The 20,452-nt window shown below is 38.4% G+C and overlaps 1 protein-coding gene across 1 annotated transcript in view; it reads left to right on the top strand.

Annotated features, from left to right (window-relative positions):
- Positions 1 to 20,452, top strand: part of COL4A5 (collagen type IV alpha 5 chain) — a 72,294-nt gene that overhangs the window by 2,321 nt on the left and 49,521 nt on the right. The window contains exon 2 of the mRNA XM_058813946.1: positions 18,254 to 18,313. Coding sequence (XP_058669929.1) covers positions 18,254 to 18,313 — 60 coding nt within the window. The remainder of the gene's footprint in view (positions 1 to 18,253; positions 18,314 to 20,452) is intronic.

The following is a 20,452-nucleotide window of genomic DNA, read 5'->3' as shown; positions in this document are numbered from 1 at the left end:
CAGAGAAATCCCTGTGACTTATTAAAAAAAAATCCAAAGTAATGTTTCATACTGAAGGGGGGGGATTGATTTCATTGTTCAGATTTCATTGCTGAGTTTTCACAGCCCATGGTCTACACTTGGAGAGCAGCATATGGATTATGCTATGCACTCTTGTGCAGACTCATTGTTGATGTAGAGTGAAGTGTGTAACTACTGATGAACAGGGTAAAAGTAACTGGGAGTTTGAAAATGGTTTTACTTTTGAATGGGAGAATGAATGAAATGGAAGACAGTTTCATCAATTAATGAAATTAGAATATTTTTTAAAGTGCTTATGTGCGCTTTCAGCAGAGGGTATGAGGGCTTGCTTATTCCAATGGACAATTTCAATTATTGCTTAACTGCCTTGGTAGTTTTAAAATAAATCTACATACATGTATACAAGGCAATCTTTTATAAGCAGAATTTTGTTCTTCTCCTGGCAGGTTTACACTTGTACTATGTTATAGAAAAGTGACTGCAAGCTGTGACTGAGAAATGTGTTTAATTAAAGAGCAGAGATAAACGAGAGTCGTCAGTTGTGCTGTCTATGAAACTCACTAGAAGTTAGTGACTGACTATTGGCTTATATTGGAACAATTTCCCTCATACCTAAGGCCTAGATTTTTAAAGTGTAAATAGACTTTGTCAGCCCAAAAGTTAGTAAAAATTGAGTAGTGTCTCCAATGTCTTTTTCCTTTGCCTTCCATTATAATTCCACTTTGACTGAAAGTGTAGAGTTGAAAAGAGTTGTTCAAGTATAATAAGGCAGGCTGGCAAGATGGATATAATTTGTGTTTAAGGAAGTCATGTATAATTTATGAAAGTTCTCTAAGTTTAGTTGAGAGTTCTTTTTTTCCTTTCAGAAGTTACCATAGGTACAAATACATGGTACCATGTCAGCAATTACAATGTACATGATCAATATGGTTAATTTGACAGTCATCTGTGTTTCCTGTTTGTTCTAACTATTTCATCATGATAGTGGTGGTGGTTGTTATTATTTTCCATTTCATAACTGGCAGTGGCTCTTTCTAGTTACAAAAGCTAGGTCTGTAAAAGCAGAAAGTAGTGGAAGCTGGCTCTTAGGGTTCAGAAGGTATTTAATCCTGAAATTCTGTAGATGTGTCTTGATTAGTCATGCACAAGATGGGTTTCATAACATCAAGGCTCAAGGCCTCCTGCTTGCAACTTATCATTTGTCACATGTTCTGATTTTGAATTTTCATGGCTTTTAGTTGAAGATATATAGTAAAAGTTATATCTCAGCTTCTCTTCCAGCATGTACTAAAATGCTAACAAATCCAAGGAATCCTGAATGAAGCAGAATGTAAGAACAATTTAGACCATAACAGAATCTTTTATAAAATCATTATGTATTTTTTGCAGTTTTTCCACATGATGGAAATAGAGTGATATTTCAGTGGAACTTCCTAGGCTTTCGTTTTCCTGGTCATGAATGAATAGTCTATGCACTGGAACCAATTATTAGTTATCTTTCTTAAAGTAGAAAGGGAAATTTTCCTAGGATAAATTAGTTAATTTATTTAATAGCAAATGTAAATTTATGTAGTGATTTTTTTCTACTGTGCATAAGCAGTGATGCTTACTGTAATGCAATTAGCTGTTGTTGGGTTTACTAGAACATGTGCAAACTTTTCTGTATTACAAAACTACTGAAATGATGAAGGGCATCCCAGCAAATCTAATGTGCATATTTTCAGTCTGGAGCAAAGTACAGGGAGGAATGTGTTTCAGACATACAGTGAAGATGCATTGAGCATTTTTACCTTTCATTCACTGAGATTAAAAAGCTTCATTTTCCCTTTGTATCAGCTGTGCCAACCCTCCTGATCACCCCAGAGCAAGGTGGCCAGGCAATGCTCAGGTGTATGTTCTAGGAATGGCATTGCACAAATGCACTGAAGGGACAGTAGCCTCTGGCAGTGCTGATAGTACCAGACACAATTGTCTGGAGTTAAGACACTTCTTGCTTGTCTGTTGCATAAGGCCCTGTGGACTCAGTAACACTAAAAACCACTGGGGTGCATTAAAGTTCCTGCTCAATGCAGTGTTTGGCAGTCTGGGGTTGACTGCAGACTTTTTAGTGCTGTAAAGCATCTATTCTCAAGAGTACCTGAAATAAAACTTGTTCAAAATATAGAGTGCTGATGCAGTTTTAAGGATCGCTAAGTGGTGTTCTCTACCCTCCTCTGAAAGGTTTGCAATGCAATTAAACCTCATTAAATATCATTGGTACAGTGCAGTGTCTGAAAAAAGGCAATGTGCTGAGCATCCTGGGTATGTCATGGCTAAGTGTGGGGAGGAGAAGCTTCAATGTAATGTGGAATTGTCATCAGAATAAACATAGCTGAGATGAAAAGGGTCCCAGTTATACGAATAAATCTATTGCTTATTTTTAAAATATTGCTTTGCAATTGACTGAGTCTTGCAGTGCTTAAGTCTTTCTTGGACAATTTGTTGTTGAGGCACTGCAAGAAGCAAAGACTGCAGGATGTGATCTTAATTTTAAGAGAGATGAATGAAGGGCAATTAGATAATTGCAAAGCTGTATTACAAGTTTTACTTTGTAGCTTAAGCTTGTTAATCCTTTACTCTCCCTTCTTCCAGAAGGCATGATGCTGAAACTAATGCATTAGTAGACATCTCTTTAGTCTGCTTCAAAAAGACTGATACTGTGTGATTCCTGGTTATGAAACTCTGCCTCTCTTTTTACATGTTTGAGTAGGACACTGGACTAAATAACCTCAAGGCTCCTTCCAGCCTGAATTATCCTAAAAGTCTAAAATTACATGGAAATATAGTTGTGCTCCTAGATATACTTTTTGTTAAGACAGTTTTCATAACGAGTAATTAAAAGTTAATTATAATTCATTAAGTTAAATTGCAGATTGCAAGGTATCAGATTAAATGGGGGTTTTTAAAATTTAGTTTCTACTAGTTAAAAAATCATCTCTTAAGGTGTCAGCATATAGCATTCAGAATTTTAATTTTGTCTTCCACTTTTGTGGAGGTGTCTTATGAAGTGTGTGTTTGTATGTGTATTATTCTGTTATAATGGAACAGAAGACAAATTGTAGTGGCAATATAGATAATGTTTAGGGGTTTTGGTTTGGGATTTTTTTTTTTTACTTGAGGACTGTGTTAGGAGTTGGAAAGAAAGGGGCTTTAAAGCTATGGATTTCAGCTCACTTGAAGGCTCTTGGTTATTGCAGCTCTGTTGGATTTCTTTGTCCCCTCCCTTTTGAGGGCAAGGGAAATAGTTTAGTCTCTCATCTGTATTTTGTTTCTTTTACCTAATCTCTACAGAGAATTAAAATGTCAGAGTTGAATTTCAATCTCTTCTCTCTCCTAGCAGTGTAAAAGGCATATGTGTGCAACACACTGGTGGTTTAGTTTATTATCTACAGTAGGATTCATTTTATTGAGGTATAGCTAGACCTGCAGAGCTGTCCTGCTCTAGTCTAACATGATGCCAGTGCATACTTGATAAGCTTTGCTGCTGCAGCTCTGCTGAAATCCTGCTTTTCCCTCTCTTTCCTCAACATAAGCCAAGGTTTATTCACTTCCCTGAAGGGAATACTAACACAGGTTAGTAAGTCTTTTTGCCAGTGTCTGTATCTGTCAGGATTTTCTGCTGAAATGCATTAAACATGTTGGAAAGTGTGTTTATTCTAGGACTGGCTTTAGTTGTAAGCAAGGTGAATCTTAATTTTAAATCACACCACTAATTTAGAGAAAGATATTTATGCTCTGCTGCTTCCTAGTGAATTTAGATGTTTTTAGGAACCAGACTTACACAACCTTTGGTTGCTGCTGAGGTCTGTAGATGTGGCAGACACCCCTTCTCCAGGAGGAACACTGAGCACAGAGGAAATCCTTGGTTGCTGTTGATGTGGTTCATGGTATGAAATCAAGACTTTCATCTCCTGACATCTCTTTCTCTACTGCAGTAGTTGTCTGTCCTGCTGTTGTATTTGGAGATGTAGTTCTGATAGATGAGATCACCTCATTGGCTCTGGTGGAAGAAATAGAGGTTTGGCAGGTCCATTTGATGCTATTTGCTGCACAGTCTCACCTGAGAGCCATGGCAAGTATCCAGAGCTGCAGTGGAATGGCTTCATTTCAGAGATTCAGAGCCATTAATTGGAAAGATAATGCTTCATAGAGATTCTTCAACACTGCTCGTTTTAGGAACTACTGCTGCAAATGACAGAAGTCACAACGTCTTTGTGCTTTTGTATAGAAAATGAGGCAGAACTGTGCACATGTTCCTTTCTAGCTTATTTTTCAGTTTGCCTGTCTTTTTGTATGGTTACTGGGCTGGACAAAACCATAGAACTTTATTATGCTAAGTATAAAATTTTGGCTTTATCTGGCAATGGTAATGCCAAAGTGAAGTGAACTACAACAATTGTACTGAGAGAAATTGTACTGAGCCCTTGTAATAGTGATGAGTTATGAATGCTGTTTCAAGTCATTAGCTGTATTTCAGGAATAATCAGTTATCAATGGCTGCTGTGACTTTTTGCTTGCCTGCAGTGCTGTACACTGGCAGCCTTATTTTCCTGTTACCAACTCCTTCATGCTTTTCTTATAGTCAGAGTTTTCTACTTTTCTGTCTTAATCTAGAAAAATATGACTGATGAGTCTTAATTTGTAGGAAGTAGTAGCTTAATTTGTATTATGATATAAGCAAAGTGATGCAGAACTTGTGACTTGGAATCCTTGGACTACTTAAAAGTAGTTAGAGGAAATAAGGAGTGATTATTTATACTGAATTTACCTGTATTTCTCCAGTATTCTGTACATATCAAAAATCTACTGTATATTTAGAATAGTTAGTTTCATTTCTATCTGATTCCTGTCCACTCCAACTCCTACATTCTGTGTGGAAGTATAGCAAGCATTAGTTATTAACTACATTAAGCTGTCAAGCTTAGGCAACCATTAATTCTACAGTTATAGTTGATTTTTTCTAATTCACCATGTTAGCAGTGAAGGCTTGTCTTCCTTCCTTAGGAAAGTTTTTATTTCATTTGTGAGTTGTATATATATTTCTATGTAGCATCAGTCTGTGTCTGTTAAATACAGCATCAGTTCTTCAAAAGCAAACCTTTCTCTTTATGCACTTAAATGCCCCAGGAATCTGATAGAAAGAAGAAAATGACCACCCTGAACCATGAGCTGCATTCTTTCTACACCTTGAATTAAAGTAGCAATTATTAAAACCCACAATTAAATCGCTTTACTTAAAGCAATGAAACTACCGTGACTTGAGGCAAGGCTAGACAAGCCTCCAGCTCCCAGAAATTGTGATGTCCTGACAAGAAATGCCGCTGAAAACAATGTTTGGGTGAAGGAGCTTATGAACTCAGTTTTAAAATCTTCTTAAAATAATCCCTTTTATGAGCCAGTGGGTTTTTTTGAGTCAATTTATTTAGAACCAACCTGTCACACAGAAAGATAGCAGAAGCCATTGTTTCTGAAGGGTAATTTCTAGCTGTCATTCTGACAATAGGAATTGGCTTCATAATAGAAAGTATTTGTTCTGAATTAGTTAGAACGCTTCTATTGTATATTCAGCCTTAAAGGGCAAAGCTTTCATAAGAAAAAGGAAGCTTCTGCAGTGAGAAATGAGAATTTATATTTGAGTTTGCCATCTCTATTCATCAATTCACTCTGTCATCAGACATGAGAAAAAAACTTGAGATTTCTGCAGAACTTATTTAATGGCTTAAGAATTTTAAAATATTTAAAATAATGAGAAAATCTAGAGAGAATGAGAAATTAGCATGGAAAAAAGGAGACTCGGGGTGACCTTATCACTTGCAGCAACTGCCTGAAGAGTGGCTGTAGTCAGATGGGGCTCACTCTCTTTCTCCAGGCAGCAACAGAAGGAGGGGACACAGTCTTAAGCTGCACCAAGGGAAGTTTAGGTTAAAAATTCTATACTAAAAGAGGGATTGGGCGATGGAATTGTGTGCCCAGGGAGGTAGTAGAGTCACTGTCCCTGGATGTGTTTAAAAAAAGACTGGACATGGCACTCAGTGCTGTGGTTTACTTATGTTGAGGTGCTAGGTTAGGTCATAGGTTAAACTAGATGATCTTAAAGGTCTTCTCCAACCTAGTTCATTCTGTGATTCTGAATGTGTTTTGTTTTGGTAGTTTAGCTTCCAATATTCATTTGTGCCTTTGTTAATAGGGAAGGTGGTGCCATGGAAGTTGCTGTAGAAGGCTGTGCCCAGAGTCTCCCCAGACACACAGTGAAAACATCCATGCAGAAGTTGGTATTTGTCTGGGTGGAAATGGATTTTGTAATTTAGATTGAAGGAAGAGTATATACATAATTCCATTTAGTTTCTGAGCCAGAATGCTAATGGAAACCTCTTGGCAGTAGAATGGATGACACTCCTGTATCAGCACTTTTCTGTTCTAAAACCTTTCATGTTCTTAAAGCTGTGGTAGTAATAAAGTGTTAAAACATCTCTAATATATGAATGTTTGTATCCTAAGTGAACCTAGACAACGTCTTTATGCTTGGATGAGAAAATGTTTGTTGACAGGTCTAGTCATGCTCAGGAAATGTGTATTTTCAGGACATGGGTATGCTGTACCCAAAAATCAGAGTAATGAAAGAAGCCTTTTTATAGAACCTTAGATTGCTGATATCCTGCAAAAGTAATTGTGGAGGAAGAGCACAGTCTGTTATAGAAATAGTAATGGAAACAGTATTACTTTTTTCCCCCTGTCTTTTTAAACAGTTGGACTAAGCAGATGAATCTGAGATATATTGTTCTAAATTGTAGTGTAAGGTTTTCAGTAACTATTTTTGTCTTGATAGCAGAAAGACTAAGCAAGAAAAGGGCACGCGGTGTGACTCTTGGGGATGGTGCTAAGCCTGGCCATGAGCTGGACTTTAATTCTTGAGAGTCCCTTCCAACTTACTCTGTGACTCTGAGTATGCTGATCATTTTGGTAGAAAATGACTTAATATTTAAAGTGTAAAGATGAATTTTCTGAAGGAAATCATTAGAAACTGATAATGAAGAGACAATGTGTAGTGAACTGATGAGTCAGTTTTGCTTGTGATGCTAATTGCTGAATGATCTCTCCATGTGCTTGTCTTGGCCCAGGAACCTTTTGCTATATTTTTTCTTCCCTGTCCTGTTAAGGAGTAATAGTGGAACTTAGACATTGAAACACTATCTTCTATTCCAAACCTTTCTTGCTGTAGGAATAATGTTAAAACTTGGTGGGAAAGCTCCTAATTCAATATTTGCAGTTAACTTACAGATTACTGCAGGATGCAGAGCATCTATCACAAACTTGAAGCAGGTTATTTTCTTTTCATATGTTTGGCACCAAACAGCACTTGTGGAAGTTGGTATAGTCCCTAAAAGTGGGGTGCCTGAGGGAATACTTTCCCTTAGAGAAAGTGGCTTTGCTTTGGAATGAGTACAAATGCCAGGGGCTGTTCCTTACTCCTGCCAAGCTTCAGACTGAACTGTACTGCATCTCAAGTTTTAATAATCCTTGAGGGCTATTTCTTATGAATGGGTCTCCTCAGTTTAATTACTCTGCTGGGGTGTTGGAACCGTGTGTTGCCTACCTGCCCCCAGCCCCGCCCTTTTTTAAACTGGCAGTATTTTAGTGTGATGTTATAAGGAAGACAGCTCACTGACACCCTTGGACCCTGTCAGAGAATCACTGCAAGGAGATACTTTAGGTTCATATTGTCAACTTGCTACTGGGGAACCTCCAGAATGTGACTGGGAATAAAATCAATTGCTGACAAAAGCAATAACATAAATTTACAAGTATCGAAGTAAGGAGAATCTCAGTGCTGCTACTGAAGATTTCCTCCCTCTCCTTTTGTTTCCCTTTGAAACAAAAATGTAAAGTGTCTTTCCTGTCGCTCTGTACCCCCTTTCTCTAGCACTGATCAGATTTCTATTGCCTCTCCTGTAATTGACACAATGGTAATACTTTTAAAATTTAGTTGGGTTTTTAAGGTTCTATTTAAAGATCTAATATATGGCCCTTTCAGCTAATTCCTTGCATGGGTTCAAATTTTTAAATGAAGCAAGTCTCTGAGAAGTATGACTTAGTTCCTGAGACTTGCTTTCTGTTTGGCAATGATCAGTGCAATCTAAATGTAATGATTCTTTAGGATAATATAATTTATAGCCTCTAGATGTATTTTCTCTGGTGTAAGGGAGTGGAATCTTTTTCTTCTAATCAAACTTGAGTATCAAATTCCAAGATCTGCATGTGCTAGATAGAATGTTCTACTAGCACTAGCCTGGGGCTGTCTTACAGCATTTTAAAGGCAATAAAATACATTCAGGCCCCCTTTTGGTTTTTTTTCCTGGAAGATAGTCTGAGAAATTTCTGTTGTGATTGTCCATTCACTAGAAGGTCACTCTTTCATAGGAAGGTGCATTTTGCACAGAAGTTCCTCACTTGAAGTGGCAGGTGCTCTAAGGAGCCCTGAGCTACTGCTGTAGCACAAAACCAGTGCTTAAGTGAATGAACCTGAGAGGCTGACACTGAGGGTACTCTGTATCTGCTGAAGTTCAGCATGTGACTTCCTGAACAGGCATCTGAGACCTCTCACTAAATATTCACCTTTGATCAGCTTTAGGGATTTCTGAACCCATGTGGATAAAGGGGTCTCCCATCTCATCAGATCCTGATGTTCCATTCTTTTACAAGTGCCTCTGACGTACAGGGTTAGGAGAATTGTTTGGTCTCCATTGCTTCCTTGTTTAACTAGGCCCTCTTCAATGCCACTTACTTTACCAGCTTTGATTACCTGAGGCTGGAGAGTAGCTCCTTGTTAGCATTGAGCACACAGAGAAAGTGCTGCCTGTAGTGCTCTCTTTAGGTGTTAAAGTGCACACACAGAGTGTGCTGCTGCCACGGGCATAAACAAATGATAAAACAGCTCAAACTAGAAGAACCTTGAAGCTATGATACTTGGTCCAAGAACTGAAGGAGAATAGAGCTGATAATTGCCTCCACCACAAATAAAAAAAAAATCCCCCAGACACCCACCAAGCCTTAAAGTGAGTTAGGTCTTGTTCTGGCAGTTAAGAGGGTGTGGACTTCTTCAGATAGCATCTCAGTGCAATATCACTCTGCACAGCCTCTATTCTTTTTAGCATGTATATTTGCTTAATCTTTGGTATTAATTTAGTGCTCTCAGTAGTTTCAAAATAGACCAGAATGGAGTTGGATTAATTTGAAATGCTATTCAATTTTTCCTCTCCTTTCTCCAAGGAAGAAGTGGTTTTCTGTTCTTGTGTGGTCTGCTTCATGCTCTTGACACTTGAAAGTGCAGTTATCAGTGACAGATGTCTGACCTCTATTAACAGGACTCTGGAATTGAAGCTTCTTCTATTGCATGTTATATGGATGAGGGTGAGAAACAGGACATTTTCCAGGGAATATCTTTTTATTCCATTTCTTTAACTGGAGTAAAAACAATGCTGGAAGGACTGGTGCTATGAGTGTGTAATAAGTGGCTTGCAAGCATATCTGAGGCTTTGAAGCCTGACTGACGATTGGGTCTAGGTTTGTGTTACATTTGGACATGGTTATAGAAAGTGGCAACATCTAACACCTGTCACAAGGAAAGGTCCTAAATGACTACTAAATCTTAACCTGTAATGAGTACCATATGGCACTTCTTATTTGCAGCTGGAAAAAATCAGGAAGCCCCCAGAGGCTGGTGATTAGAGACTTGTGTGTAAAATAAAAGTAAAACTGAGATTTCCTGAAAAGTCGTGTAAAATAAAAGTAAAACTGAGATTTCCTGAAAAGTCAAGTGGTTTACTGTATGCTGCCACTGACTGACTGCCAGGTGCTCCATGTGGGTGTCTCAGGGATGGTGTGAGCTGCAGAGATGTGTAGCTGTGCAGGTAAAGATGGAGGCATGCTTAATACTAACCATTCCTCTAATTTGCTTGGTACTTGTTTAGGGGTCACTTATAGTCTGTATAAAAGTTAGAAGATGGCTTGCACTCAGAGTTCAGCATTTAGAACTGAAATGAGCAGTAGGGAGGTTTAGACCACAGAGGTGGTATGAAATTTATGCATTCTCAAACGGCAAAGCCAACCAGAGTTACTTTGTTCAGGATGTTTCTCTGGATATGCCGTGTATTTAGAGGTTCATGCAGCTGCAGTGCTTGCTGAAGGAAATGAATGTGGTGCTTGGCATCTGTCAGTTCATTAATGTGGAGATGGAGTGGGTTGAGAAGGCCACCTGGTAGTTTACATTCTGGTTTAGTGCTCTTAGCTTGCACTGTTTACCAGGAGGTGTACTTGCCAAATCTAAACTTAGATGCTTTGTAAGATGCTGCCTCTGGATGGCAGCATAAAGATAGTACTTCTAAGTTGCTGTTAAAGGAAATTTTTACCAATTCATACAGCCTGATGTAGAGCTGATTGGAAATCTGTGTTCATTAGGCCAGAAGTACTTGGCTTCTCAGGTCTCTTCAACTGTAGCTTTGAAATGCCTGCAAGAAGGGCAGCAGAACTTGATCTGATTATTTTACTTTCTGTGTGTCTCACCCACTAAAATACACTGCACTGAAGCCCATTCTTAGGGGTGCTGTGTAGTGTATAGTGTTGTCAGTATTGTAAGACTAATAGACTGCAGAAACCTTATGGTTTTCAGAAGTGGTGAGAACTGTCCATGTCCTTTTCCTCACCTGTACTTGAGTGCAAGGCTGGCAGTGGTCCTTAGAGCAGAGGGCAACAACCATTTTTGAAGATGGAAGGCTGTGTAGAAAGTAGGAGTGAACTACTGTGAGTTTTAAGGGCTATCTGTTCCTTCAACTCTGTACTTAAAGTTTCTGCCTAATGTTTCTTCATGTCCTGAAGAGTTGTCAGCCTTAGCCCTCTTAAAACCAAGTATTGAGAAGGGGAGTAAAGTTTGGGATTTTGGGAGAGTTAGATGCCCAGCTGGGCGCTTCTACTTTCTGTCCTCTGTTCTGGTTCAGGAGTCAGATACTGAGAACTTGTCAGGTTGCGATACCTCCCATTCTGAATGGGTGAATAGTTGCAGTTTGGGGATTAATCCAAGTTGTTCAAGTTTTGGGGTGTTCATTCAGTAAAGAATCCTTGACTCCAGAAGTTGCCTGTAGTTAGACTGGTCTATGGGAAGATCTGTTGCTGCAAGTGTTGCCATTATTTTAACTAGAAGCTTCTGTGAAAGATACTCTTTATGAAAAACTATATGTTAAAGAACCATAATTAGTTCTGTTTAAAGCAATAAATTCCATATTGTTTTAGTACAAGATACAGGCAGAAAAGTTCAATCCTCTTTAGGTAAGAGCTCCTGTCCATTTCTTATAATGTTTTTAACACAGACAAATTTGTTTTGATTTTTGCATATTCTGAAGATAGTTATGCCAAGCTTTTCTTGCTGATAATTTTAGGGTTTTTCTAAGTACACCTTTAATTCCACCCAATTTGTAGTAACTATATTCTAAGACAATTTATTAATTCTTAAACTTTCCATTTAATCAGACCATTCATTTGGGATGTGATAGCTAGACTTAACAGATCTCTTACAGTTGTTCCATGTTGTTATTGTTAGTAGCTATTCATGTATCTAAATAAGCACATAGTGCTACCCCTTCTGAGGAAAAAGAAGGGTTGTTTATCCATCAGATGCTTGAGAATGATTTTTAACCTTTGTGTTCTCATTCACTGTAGCTCATCCACTGTAGCTGCTACAACTAAAAGTTTTGTCTGCCAGTCTGAACAGGTCTTATATTGTACAGGTTTCAAAGAAAGATAGTGCCTCGAGGTGCAACAGATGAAATTGCATGCCAGGAGTTCCCTTAGTTAAAAAAATGGCCAAGAACTTTTGCAAACCTATTTTGACTTTCAGATTTTAGACAATATTTATTCTTTTCACATCTTTGGGTAGATTGAGGGAAACAATTTCTTAGAAGGGCATGTAAAAGGCTTCTAATTCAGATTCTGCTTTAGCAATATTACTGCTCATAAATACACCACTTCAGTGAGAAAAGGATTGCTGTTGGATTCGAGACCTGTGATGGCTTTGCTGCCATAGCTGACTTCACACAGATATATGAGTAATAAATTATTTGTAAATTTGTACTCTTGCTTAAGCCTAAAGAGCATGGAAGTGAAATCATAATTAGAACTCACAAGAGCTGCTTTATCTCTGCTTGTCAAATCCCACAAAACCTTTTTTTTTGTTGGTTATATTTCTGTCCTGGCAAGTGAAGGGAAAATCAACTTGCTGAAGATAAATGGTGAAATCTTTGACTTGGATGAGTAGTAAATCCTTAGCTAGAAAACTGCACAGGTGTTTTGTTACACAAGGTAATGAATATGAAGATACTCTTCAGGACCACCACCAAAATAAATCTTTGTTTGGAACTGAAAGGCTGAACTTATTGGCATTATAAATAAAGGTATGAATAATTTTTTGTGTGGTTACAGCAGGAAGATTATTTAAGCCATCCTCCTAGAGCAAAAAGCATTTGTAACTGATGCTTTGCTATATGTTGAATTTGCTGGTTTTGGTCAGAGTGAATTTTTAACAGCAGTGAGTCTTTGTAATTGATAGAATTATTCAGTATTTATGCTCCTTTTTTTCCTGAAGCTGAACTTATGCTGACAACTGGTAAGCTGTTGTATTTGAATGCAGAGGGTGATGTTAGTAGCATTAAGCATTTGTTCACTGTGTATCTGCTTTATTCTAGAAGTATCTTTCACAGATGTCTAAGAAGTAATTGCAGCCCCTACTGTGAAAATTCTCTTCTGCCACCCCTAAATCATGAAGAAGAGCAGCTTGAAAATCTGCAATTTCCACAGTGAGCTTTCATGAGCTACAAAAGACTGTTAAACTGCTTCTCAGCAGTAGAGTTGTGTGTATTTGAGTTAATTTAGATGCTGTAGAACACTCACATTGTTCTCCAGTTCAGTCAAGTTCCTGTCATCAGTGTCTGTTGCAGTTTTCAATTGGTTTTAAAATTCTGGCCATCTTTATTTGGACAGAATTTATTTCAATGATTTCTGTGCATTTTTCCAACTAGAGGGAACAATCCTTACCTGATGAGGCAGCTGACAATGTTGTGTCAAATAACTAACTGGTTCCCTTCAGGACAACATCTGTTTATGAAGTTAGTGTGGGCAAGTTAAACCTCACTGAAGCTTCATCATTTAAGTCTCTGAGGAGTTCTTAATGCATTACAGGTGACACCAGCATTTAAAATCAGCAGCTGTCCACAATCAGGTTTTTGATTCTTTTCTGACCTCCTGCTGCTATCAGAATGGAGCTTTCAAGAAAAGCATGCAGTCTGTCAGTACAAACTGCATGGCTGCATTCAGTAATGTCGCTTTGCTCCTCTAGAAAAGGGAGGACTTGTCAAACAGGAAATTCTCTGTTTGTGATAAAATTATACATAAGGAGGCTGTCAGAATAAATAAATTGTTTGAGCTATTTCTCTTTTCTTATCCAGTTGTCTGATACCTGATTTGAGAAATTATTTGGAAACTACTTGGGTGATGTCAGAACTCTAAGCACAGAGTTACCTACTGTGCTTCTGTAAGAAGCCTCACCTTCTCCTGATTAGTAATTTGTAAGTGTCAAGGTTTGGAAATGATTGGCTTCCCTCTTTAATCTTGCTTGTGCAAGGAGTATTAAATTACTCTTAAACTCCAGTATGCTTTAATGCTAATACATTATTAAGTGCTCTAGTGTAGGGGTTTGGGTGCTCCCTTAAGCCCTCCCTATGTGCACACTATTAGCTGTTAGGTTTCCCTGCAGCTGTGGATATGTAGTGGTAAATCACTTCTTTTTCACTTCAGTTTTTCAAAGTCCCAAGTTACTGTTCTCTCAGCAGCAGCATTCATCTTCCTGGGAGTTTTTACAAACGTTTTGTCCAACGCTGTTGTGAGTGGCAGCTGGGAGGTGGGGTGGGAATGGAATATGCTGAAATTACCTTGTAACCAAGGTCTTTGGGGCCTGATGAGAAAGGAGTGGAATGTGCCCAATGCATAAGGCAGGCTTTTAACCACAACACATTTTGAGGATGACTTAGGCTATTCATTTCACTGAGCTGACTTGTAACAAACCAGGAGTGGGAATGTGTACTTTTTTTCTTCAAACTGAAAAACAAGCAAACAAAACTGCATTCTGTTGGTGGCATACAGCAGTTTTCCTCAGTCAATGTAAGACACAAAAGACCAAGCTTGTTGCAGAAGAATTATCCTTTGACCAGTAAACCAATACCATCCCTCCTTTTATATACTAATGAAAAGAACTTGTTCTCCACACACAGATTCAATGAGTGGAAGCTGTCAGGAAAATCCAGTGAAAGGATTAGCTAAACTTGAATAGATTAATTAGAGCCTTTGGTTGTGTCACAGCATAGGAAATAAGCAGTGATAGTGCCTTCATCTCTGCAGGTATGTGAGCAGGGAGGCAACAGGAGTACAGTAAGGAGCAAATCCAAGCAGTTTGTCATGAGTTCTTAAAAGCTGCTTTGATTCCTTATTCATCTTGGTGTAGTTGAAAACAAAAATATTTTGATCAATATGGAGATTGTGACCTTGTGCTCAAGATACAACTTGCTATTATATAAAGTATTTTTTATTATCTTCTGTCACCTAAGACAACGTGTCCTACTGGCCAGAGCCAAGAACTGAACTACTGAAGGCTTCTGGCTGCCAGGTAATAATACAAGGCAAGAGTCTTGCTTGGTTTTCCAACTGCATCATGTGCCAAGTGTAACTTGGAGCTCCCCTGAGGATTGGAGTCATTCAGTTTTCCATATCTGGAAACCCAGAAGGTCAATTTTCAGAACTAGTGATGATTAACTAGTTTCTTAAAGTAAAGTACTGATGTAACCATCTAAATCTTGCTCTTAATGTAAATTTTTCTGCATTTGGAATGTCATTGCATCCATTTTCTTTCTGTGATTGAAGTGTAGATAACTTACTGTCCATGTGCAGGAGAAATTCCAAGTATTCCTATGCATAGTGTGAAGCCTGGATTTCCTTGGCATTCATGTGAGATACACAACTGATTCCATGACATCAAAAATCTCTAGCCTGTGGCTGCTGAGTGGTTTTCAAACTTGTACTAACTTGTTATGCAGTATGCAATCTCCTGTAGTGCAGTTTTTGTGCCTGCTTTGCCAAGTTAAAAAAAATGGCCTTGAGATTACAGAAAAGTCTAAACAAGAAGAAAGCTTTCACTCAGAGTAGGTCATTAAGCTTTTTTTTTTCTCTGTGCCATCATGTTTTACTTTGGATTTTATTTTAAGCTATACAACAGTAAGACCTCTAAGTGGCATGAATTGATCTTGAGATAATATAGATTCTGAGGGCTTTTTTTTTATTCAGACTGTTTAATTAAGAATACCTTAATTTGGTGCAGATATAAGTTAATGCAAATGAGAAGCACAGTCTGCCAAATACAGCTTTTGTACAGGAAGATAAGTGACTCTGCTGGGGGAGTGCTTCTTGATAAGCTTGTGGGTGAATAGATCTTCCCAGGATTTATGCCAAAAACTTACTACCATTTGATTACAGTGGGTATTTGAAGAGTTTTCTGGTTACAAACCTTTAGTTTCCCTTCACTGCTGTCTGAGGAAGACCATGTTTCCTTCCTGCAAGTAATGCATCTGAACTGGATATCCAAAACCACTTGTCAAAAAGCATTCAGTGAGTACTCCTGACTCTCCCAGACAGGCGAATATTGTAGGTTAAGTTACTCAGAACATAAGAAATCCAGTCTGAATATATAAATTGCTTTGGAAGATAGTCACAGGTTTAAAAAGAACCCCTACATTGATTAAATCAAAGCACTTTGGTGCAAGCAAGATAAGAGGAAGAAGGACATTTTTTAGAAACTTTATATATGAAACTTTGAATGGATACAAGGTTCAACATAAGGAAGAGGCTGTGGGATCTCCACTACTGTAGTTATTCAATGTGCAACTGAACAAGGACCTGTGCACACTGCCTAAGCTGCTCTGCCTTGAGATTCCTTCCATACCAAATTATTTCATTTGTTTTATTAATCAGATCTATTTCATGTGATCTTGATGTTGAATCACTGTTAAAGATGTGTAAGCACTGACAAAGCAGCTTTCTGCATACAGTAACAAGGGCAGAGATTCCTGAGCTTAATTGTCTGAAAATTCACCTTCACAACATTGTGCACCTCTAACTTGTATTGTGAAGGGGCCAGGTAATCTCACACCATCTTTCTCTCCCAACTTCCCTTTCTCCCTTTTCACCCCAATAGTTCCCTTGTACCTGAAAACTGAAAAAAATTCTATTAGAAACATTTGTGGAAGCTGTAAGGAAGACTAAATGAGTCTCTTCTGTTCCATAGGCTGAATAAATCCTTCTCTTTGTGCAGGATCTTGATCATGATTTTTCTGTATGTGCTATTTTAACCTGTGTGTTCTGCGACACTTTTTGGTTTTGATAAATTTATTATTTTCCCCCACCTCTTGGAGGCAGCAGAGGTTTTCCATGTTGCTCTCACTGTTCCATCCTTGTAACACAGAATCAGTGCTGCAGCACAGTGAGCAAGGTTTGTACTGTGAGGGAAGGGAATATTGAATGTAACTAAGGTTAATCCCTTTTAAACAAAGCTTTGTTAGAGAGATTAATCCTAAAACTGGTTCACAAGGAACTTGCTTTTTTAAAACTCATTTTTAAAAGTGAAAGAGATCAGATACCAAATTCATAGGATAACTCGGACTGAAGAGGGCATCAGAAGGACAGGGACAGCCATGAGGTCAGACCACATTGCTTGTCCAGCCTGATCTTTGAAAGCTGGGCTAGGAAATTCTAGGAAATGGCTCAATAATCCCTGTTAATGAAGAATTTTGAGTTTTCATGTACAAACATCAAGAAACTGGTGACAAAAGCCACGTGGAAGATCAGGAGAGACACCCTGGTCATGTCTGGAGTATAACACCACTGCTGGCCTTAAAGCTCTGCCTTTTGGTACAAGATGCTTTAATTGATTCTGGGATTTTGTAGTTCCAAGTGAATTAAGTTACTTCTGTATTTTCAATCTGATGCTTGCTAGTATGTTTAGGCTAAGAGCCAGGACATTCCTAATGCCAGGTAGGGGATGGGTCATGTCTCTAAATGCTTCTGTGATAATGAGGGCTAGAATTCAAGTGTGGGTGTATTTCAGATCTGACACACCGACTGGTTTCTTTCTTGATTGAAACTTTGTACATAATGTTCTCTGTTGATTGCTGAAGGGGAGGACCCCAAATGCTCAGTTTTTCAAACTTAAAGCATAAGCTCTGTGTTTTATACAATGCTGCACCTGTTCTCAGAAGAAGTTGACCCCTGAAGTGTTTCAGCTAGTGTATCTTCTAATATGGCTTATAGTTTTTAACTATGAAGAGGTCTGAAACAGGTATTATGTAGAAATAGTCTACCAAAAACAGGATTTGTTCTAGAAATGTCACTTGTGTAAACACATTTGTTAATCTGAGATCAACACAGGGCTGTAATGTCCCATGTTGAAATGGGGGTGGAAGAATACAATCTAAGCAAATGTGGTATGGGAAGATTATTTAACTTGGATCTTCTCTGTGAACCAAACTTGTATATCCCTCTCCTTTGAATCCCTTGAAATCCACCTGTCACCTTCTGCTAGACTGTTGTAGCTGGTTTGGCAAGCTTTGCACTGGTGTGGGAATGCAGCTACATGAAATCTAGAGGTTTTTAAATGTTTTTTCTCAGTAACTAAGCTATGGGGGGAAGAATTAATCACATAGTAAGTATTTGTCTAATAACTAACTCAGATGTGCTCATAACCTTCAGGCTTGGTTTAAACTTTGTGCAGAACCTGACATCTACTGGTGGGAAGCATAACTTCTCAGCTGGAGATGTGCTGAAGAGCCTGTTTTATAAAGTGTTGGTGCTTTTGGCTATAAGTGTTGCATTGCACTTCTTAAGCATAAGTTTGGAAGTCTAAAATGAACTGTAAAATACTTACAAACAAACATAGGTATTATTAAAGGTGATTGAACTTTCAGTTAACTCTGTCTGCTTTGAACACTTGTAGAATGGCTAGAGGACAAACTTCATAGGTTTACTTTTTAATTTTCTGTAATAATATTAAATATTTCATCCAGTCTTATGCCAACTAAAAACAATTTTTTCCCCTTATGTTTTCAAGGCTTGCCATGGATGTACATCTTTATCCAAATGTGATTGCAGTGGAGTAAAAGGTGAAAAGGTAAATATTCTTCTTTTTATTTTTTTTAACTGTCAGATCAGCGCACAAACCACTGAGCCATATGCCAGCTTCAGATAACTGAAGCTTATGGGTGATAGTTCTTTGCTTCTTGCTCATATATTTTTTTCTTTGATGGTAGTGTGGGTATGCACCAAAGAGCAGAGCTATGTTAACAGTCAGGTATTGAGTCAGACTGATTTGGTCCATCTCACAGTGTAAGATATTCATATCATTATTTTCTCAAGAATGGGGATTTAATGCACAGATTTTTTCCATCTATCTGACTATTTGGGAAAAAAACAAAAAACTAGAAGAGACAAATTCCAGTAAAATAGAAAGAACTCCTATTTAGCCTGCTTATACTGACTAGCTAGTGTTGACAGGCTAAGGTGTGGAATGTAGCATAATGGCTATTCTAGTAGTGCTTCAGTGAGATTGTGAAATGAGTGAGTGTGGGTTGTTTTCTCTCTTTTCTTGCACTGTCAGTTCATAAGTAGTTGATGCCCACTTGTGTGTTGTGAACTTGTACTGCTTTTCACCTCTTAATTTGTGCAGCTGTATGCAAAGATGACGATTGCTGTCACTGTCTAGATATGAACTGCACCATGGCAGTGACAAAATCCAGATAGAGCTTTCCCAACACAGTTAGCTGCCACTCAAGTAAGCAGCTAGTTCAAGGCCAAACATGTATTCTTGGATCAAGCAGAGTAAAAACCATCGCCACTGCAAAAAGCATCTCTGTGTGCCACATTCAGGTGCAGCAAGCTGTTTTGGTCTGCCCAGAAGGCAGATGGCATCCTCAGGCCAAGAGATGCATGTCGACATATTGCAGCTTTCCTTCTTCCTTGCAGCTTTGACTTCCAGTCTCACTGCCTGTTCTCAGTATATCTGTACAGTACTTCAAGTTTGTCAACATTATTTCTTATTGTTTTACAAGTTTTTTCTTTGAGGAAACATCAGGTGCCCAGCATTTCTTTTAGGTACAATGCACTGTAGATAACCAGCTCAGTACTGTGAACCCAGCAAGTACTTGGTTCTTTCTCCAGTGTGGGGAGTAAATTGTGTTTAAATAGTTCCCATGTAGCTGCTGTTGTCACAGGGAATGAATGGGATGTGATCACTGCAAGGGGCAGAGGCTGCTCAAAATGCTTCTACTCAGTCTTGTAAACAGTTTGCTTGAGATACAATGGAGCTGTCTTAAAGGTGTGAACTGATAACAGAGTTTGAGAAGCATGTCTTATCAAACTACTTACTCTATCTCAGCAAGGTTCTAGGAGGGTTTCAGTGCTCCAGATGAATTTCTGACACATTTCAAGGGTGATTTTTGACTCGCATAAACAAATGTAACCTTTAATGAACAAAAGTAATTCAAAACACTGGCCCTGTCACTATAATGTGCTGGTACAGTGTTTTACAATTGGCTCAGGTTAAACAAGGCAACTGTCCAAAATTCAAGGTAATGCCATCCAGATAGCTCCAGACAGATGAGGTCATTCCTTGGCATTTACTTGCTTTTAGTTCATTGAATACACTCCCTGTTTACATACCTAGTGAAGAATGGTATTCCCTTGATGGCAAGATTTCCAAGTTAGATTTGGTTAGCCAAACATGAACCTGGTTAATGTTCCTAGAGAATCTCAGATGCAGGTGCCCAAACCAAATGCATCCTAACTAGTCACAAATTATTTCAGGTTCAGTTTAAAGTCACTTAAAGATCAGATTTCTGTGACCAGTGCAGTTATTGCAGGTACAACTTTGGAGAACCTTTCTGTAATTCTAAGTTGGCTTTTTTTTTTTCCGGCACTTGTCACAGCTTTTTTGTGAATTCACTGAGTAAGTAGCTGTTGTCTGGCTAATGTGGATCTAATGCAATATGTCCTTAGAATGGATATGAAATTGGAGAATTGTGATTCATTTCCACTGCAGCCAAGGTAAACACAGCATAATCCTGAAGCATGTCAGAGGGTTTTTAAACAGTCCCTCTGAAGTTTGCAGACCGTCATATACCTATGTAAAGGAAGGATGAAAAACAAAGCCCACATTTCCTAGGTATGATGTCTTGCTAGTGGAACTTGTTGGAGCATACATGTACACACCTCATTGTTAGTTGCCCTATAATTACAAAGCCCTCAGTATTTG

This window comes from Ammospiza caudacuta, chromosome 14 (genome assembly GCF_027887145.1).
Source record: "Ammospiza caudacuta isolate bAmmCau1 chromosome 14, bAmmCau1.pri, whole genome shotgun sequence".
NCBI classification, from domain to species: Eukaryota; Metazoa; Chordata; class Aves; order Passeriformes; family Passerellidae; genus Ammospiza; species Ammospiza caudacuta.
Note: the sequence above shows the minus strand (reverse complement) of the source record. Positions and strands in the feature narration are given on the sequence as shown.